Genomic DNA, 5,613 nt, shown 5'->3' on the forward strand with positions numbered 1-5,613 from the left:
AAAATGATCAAATTTACTATGATGCTATTTTTTTTTAAATCCAAAAAAATTACAAATTCAACACTCGTCACAGTAAAAGATTTAGCATAATAATAATTCGCTTTTACAATGAAAATGTAAAAATCATAAAAAAACAAAAACTCTCAGCTCAAGAAAACACTCTTTAAAGGAAAAGCAGCCTCCTCTAGCGGAAATGAGTTGTTTTTTTTTTTTGGTCACGTGTTTTTTTTAAATTAATATTAAAAATAATAAAAAATATTTTAATATGTTTTCAAAAAAAAAAACTTAAAAATCAACCTCCTCCAACTGCAGCTCAATAGAGAAGAGAAAGTTTGCCACGCAATTTGTCCAAAAATACATGAAATCTACAGCGAAGACTGGCGGGACGAGGGAAAGCCATATATTATAAATATAAACCAATCAAAGAGTTGTGTTGGAATTGAGTTTTATTAACCAAGACAAGACAGATCGATCGATTTTAAAACTCCACACAAGAAAAAGTTTGCCACGTCATTCATAAATTTAAAGGAGCTGTGTTGGAATTGAGTTTTAGTAGCTGGTTTGGGTTTGGTTATTGATGATTTTGAAAATATTTTTTTAAAAAAATATATTAAAATAATATTTTTTATTTTTAAAAAATTATTTTTAATATTAATTTATTAAAATAAAATAATTTAAAAATATATAAAAATTTAAATTATTTTTAAATATTTTTGAAAGTGGATTATTATCAAACAATCAGTCGAAATTATCTCATTCTGCGCATAGAAGAAGAAACAGTTTGCCACGTCATTCCCGACGCCATCCCTGACCTCTCTCCCTCTATATAACACACATCCTACTTCACTTCACTTCACCTCACCTCTCAAGGTTTCAGCTCAAATAACCACAAAAATAACAATGGCCATGAAGCGTGCTGCTACCTCTGCAATTCGCGCTTTCTCGTCTTCATCACCATCATCATCCGTGAATTCTGGCTCGTCAACTAGGCTTCTCCATGTAAGCAACTCAATTCTATTTCCTTATCTGTTTTCTAAAACAATCTTGACAAATTTTACTTCAATTCAACGGTCTCAAGTCGGATCGAGTCTTTTTCCATCATCTGTGAGGAAATTTGATCATGATCATCAATATTTTCCTTTTTTTTTCCTACTGAATTATTACGATGCATCTGTGAAGTAGAGGGCGACTTCCAACCTAACGCGCAAGAGTAAAGTTGTGGCCTCTTTGTACGTTACACGAGCGCCTCACTTATCCACTCGTTAGCAAGGACACGTGACCTAACACTCTTTCTCATTCGTTGTCCCAGCTCGTCTTTGATGCTCATCCTAGTCACCGTAGCCTAGTCTTGTAAATTTTCTATTAATGCCGAACGAATATGACCCTATATAATAAAAAAATTATTAAAATAAATAATGTGAGTTAATTATGATTTCTTAAATTATATTCAGTTTTTTTTTCAAGGAAAAATCAACAGTATTGCTGTTAAATATTTACTTATTATGGAAAAAATAGAATCATTTTCTTTTAAACTTATTTTTTACAATTTGCTGCTTGCTAGTTTCTAGTGTCTGAACTTCATAAATGTTTCAATTCAGTCTTCAAGTCCGTAAGTCTTATAATTAAACCCCTCTTAGCATGGCGCGTTACCATGCCATGTAACTCAATTAATTAACTGAGTCGCCTTGAAATTCTTTCGAAACTTAGGCAGCTAATTGTAAAAATGCCTAAGAGGTGGTTAAAATTGATCCTAAACCTCCTTATAGGGATGGATCAAAGTTCAACATGTGTTTATTGTAAAATTGGTCCCAGTTGTTGAGTTGCTAATGATATTAGTTTACACTACTTAATTATCAGGTCAACAATAAGTCATGAAGCCAACGAACTTTAACTCAACCAATATTAGTGTCTTCTCCAAGAGATTTCAAGTGTTCGAACCTCACCTTCGTAACAAAAAGAAAAAGGGAAAAAGTAAAAAGGGAAAAAAAGTCATGAATCATTAGTCCACATGAAATTTGTTAACATGATTGTAGATCGGATGATATCATCTCTTTTATATCACATGTTTTTTTTTTTGGGGGTAAAGAATATTTGATTCTAATTACAAATGGCTTTCACAAGTTGAAGAATATGTCTCTTTTGATTTAAATTTAAGCCAAATATAAACTTAAAATCAATTTGTGAAATTCTTAGTTCCTGTAGCTTATCAAAACTAATTAAATATTCCTTGCAGTGTAATTTCATTGAAACAAACAAAAAATGGAATAAACCATTCTGTCTTTGCCATGTATCTTATATTCAAGTCATCGTTTCATTCATGTGTTCACAGGCATCGGCAGAAAGCAAAAAAATTGTTGGGGTGTTTTACAAAGCAAATGAGTATGCTTCACTGAATCCTAATTTTGTGGGTTCCTTGGAAGGAGCTCTGGGCATTCGTGACTGGCTGGAATCACAAGGCCACCAGTACATTGTCACTGATGACAAAGAAGGACTGGATTCTGGTGAGTGTGTGTGTGTGTTTTGCACACTATTTCGTTGTGTGCGCCCATTTTACGTGTCTGACATAACATAAACCGAAGTAAGCTTTCAAAGCTGGTGTTGTTAAGCATCTAGTTTCTTGGTTCAAGCTTCATTCTTGAATATCTAGGGTGTTAAGCGCTTCCCTCTTTTCAATGAGAGTAAGCATTTGGCTGGTGGAAGGCGGAGTCATCAATCCAATGGTTCCCTGATTCTCAACTAATTAGGTTAAATATTATAGCCTAGCCGTAGTGATGGCATTAACAGATGTCAAGATAGCTTATGACTGAACCAAACAAAAGAAGATAACATGTGATCACCAATGGCAGAGCAAGATATAAAGTGTGCTCTTTTGGGATATATGAAAATCACTGTCGAGTTGCTTTAATTACAACTTTAATTGCTTGTTTACTGTGTTTTTATATTTAGTGGTGCATGTCTCTGTCTTTTGTCCACCCTGCTGTGATTTATTGGTAATGTTGATTGGAATATATGCTTTTTATTAACTGTACTTGTTACCATAGCTGCGATGCTTTGTAAATCTCAAATTTTTTTCTTGTTAAAATAGTTTGTTTTTACAAACACTATTGTTAGAGAATGTGTGCCTTCTATTACCAAGAATATCAGTATGGCCAGTTTGCTGATTTTTTTCTCTCCTTGCTGTGTAACTGTCACAGAACTTGAAAAGCATATTCCTGATCTCCATGTGCTCATTACTACCCCTTTCCACCCCGCCTATGTAACGGCAGAAAGGATCAAGAGGGCAAAAAATCTGCAACTGCTTCTCACTGCTGGAATAGGCTCTGATCATATAGATTTGAAGGCAGCAGCTGCTGCTGGGTTAACTGTTGCAGAGGTCACAGGAAGCAATGTCGTCTCGGTTGCAGAAGATGAGCTCATGAGAATCCTTATTCTTGTCCGAAATTTCTTACCTGGATATCATCAAGTGATCAATGGGGAGTGGAATGTGGCAGCTATCGCCTACAGAGCTTATGATCTTGAAGGAAAGACAGTGGGAACTGTTGGTGCTGGACGCATTGGAAAGCTTTTACTCCAGAGGTTGAAGCCTTTCAATTGCAACCTACTGTATCATGACAGACTTAAGATGGATCCAGAATTGGAGAAACAGACGGGGGCAAAGTTTGAGGAGGATCTTGATTCATTGCTTTCTAAATGTGACGTAGTTGTCATCAACACGCCGCTTACAGAGAAAACAAGGTATGATTTTCAATGAAATTTAAATATGGAAGTTTTGGATCTTTTGCGTCCTCAAAACCTCTTCTTTCCCCCTTCTGAAAATGACCTAAGAGAACAGCAAGATCAACTTGCAGGCATAAATATAAAGGATTCTTAATTTCATTTCTGCTACCAAAACTGGCTCCTGATTGATTGCCTTCTGTTTACTGGATTCTAACCTCTTGAATGGCTGCGGAAGACCATACTGGAAAAGCCATCAATGGTTTGGCAGGCATGCTATCCGATTGTACCCATGTTTGTAGGATGCATCAACAATTGAAGTTTTCCTGTATAGTTTTCCATAGCCATTCAAGGGGTTTGTGATTTCTCAAACCTGCTATGTTTATATGATGCGTGGAAAGCACTTTTCCTGTGTGTTGTTGAATCGAGTATATATACGAGTTGAGTTCGATAATGCAACCAAAGGAAACATACAGCTTTATTTGAGTGAATGTTGATTGTATTGGAACCTACCAGCTCTGGGATGACAGCTTCGCAACAGCGTGTGTAGTTGATAAATATGCCGTCTAACAATATAATTTTGTTTAACTTGCTTCTTTCATATTATTCAAATCAATCCCTTTTCGTTTCAGAGGGATGTTTGACAAAGAAAGAATTGCAAAGATGAAGAAAGGAGTTCTTATTGTTAACAATGCCCGAGGAGCAATCATGGACACTCAAGCAGTTGTTGATGCTTGCTCCAGTGGACAGATTGGAGGTAACAAAACAACCATCCAAATTTATCTAGCTGGTAGATATGAAACTTGGAGCAGCCACGAGGATACCAAGGCCTCAGTTAAAATAACACGAACTATCAATTTGCTGTGTTCCTAATTCCGTCGACACCTGATTTTCAGGTTACAGTGGAGATGTTTGGAATCCACAACCAGCTCCCAAGGACCATCCATGGCGTTACATGCCGAACCATGCAATGACCCCCCATATTTCTGGAACCACTATAGATGGACAGGTACTTTTGGCTCCTAAATCTCTCCCTCCTTTTATCCCTAAAATATCTTCACTCAATTTCTTCATTTGCTGAATGCAACTCGAATCGTCAATGGAAAATGCGCAGTTGCGATACGCCGCCGGAGTTAAGGACATGCTTGACAGATACTTCAAGGGAGAGGAGTTTCCTCCACAGAATTACATTGTGAAGGAGGGCAAACTGGCCAGTCAGTACCTGTGATGCAGAGCACAAGGTCTATGAATAATGAATGTATCTTTAGAGAGTTCTCTAGTTTTCCCTGAGAAATCAATAAGAGAGTTGTAATAAGAGAATTCATGGTGGTGACGGTCTCATCTACCACCTCGTGATAAACATGCGTGTACCCATCTTAATTCAGCTTTTTTGGTTGCTAGTGGATGGGCCTTCGTTTGACTCCCTCCCTTTTTTCTTCAAAACCACTGCATGCTCGTTTTTCTGGGATTCCTAGGCGATGATTGTTTTTCAGAATTTATTTTCTGAAAAATTATTTTTTAATTTATTTATTATTAAAAAATTATCAATAAAAAATATATCTAAATCTCTCCCTCCTTTTATCCCTAAAATATCTTCACTCAATTTCTTCATTTGCTGAATGCAACTCTTAAATCTCTCCCTCCATTTTTCCCTAAAATATCTTCTCTCAATTTCTTCATTTGCTGAATGCAACTTGAATCGTCAATGGAAAATGTGCAGTTGCGATACGCCGCCGGAGTTAAGGACATGCTTGACAGATACTTCAAGGGAGAGGAGTTTCCTCCACAGAATTACATTGTGAAGGAGGGCAAACTGGCCAGTCAGTACCTGTGATGCAGAGCACAAGGTCTATGAATAATGAATGTATCTTTAGAGAGTTCTCTAGTTTTCCCTGAGAA

The 5,613-nt window shown here is 36.4% G+C and overlaps 1 protein-coding gene across 1 annotated transcript; it reads left to right on the plus strand.

Annotated features, from left to right (window-relative positions):
• The first annotated feature begins 748 nt into the window (after positions 1-748).
• On the plus strand, positions 749-5,138 carry FDH (formate dehydrogenase). The gene is made up of 6 exons (XM_011005200.1): positions 749-999; positions 2,330-2,501; positions 3,195-3,735; positions 4,347-4,471; positions 4,611-4,723; positions 4,829-5,138. Exons 1-6 carry the CDS (start codon positions 901-903, stop codon positions 4,940-4,942), a joined length of 1,164 nt encoding a protein of 387 aa, XP_011003502.1. The 5' UTR covers positions 749-900; the 3' UTR covers positions 4,943-5,138.
• Positions 5,139-5,613: the final 475 nt, after the last annotated feature.

Source organism: Populus euphratica, unplaced genomic scaffold (genome assembly GCF_000495115.2).
Source record: "Populus euphratica unplaced genomic scaffold, PopEup_1.0 scaffold244.1, whole genome shotgun sequence".
Classification (NCBI taxonomy): Eukaryota; Viridiplantae; Streptophyta; class Magnoliopsida; order Malpighiales; family Salicaceae; genus Populus; species Populus euphratica.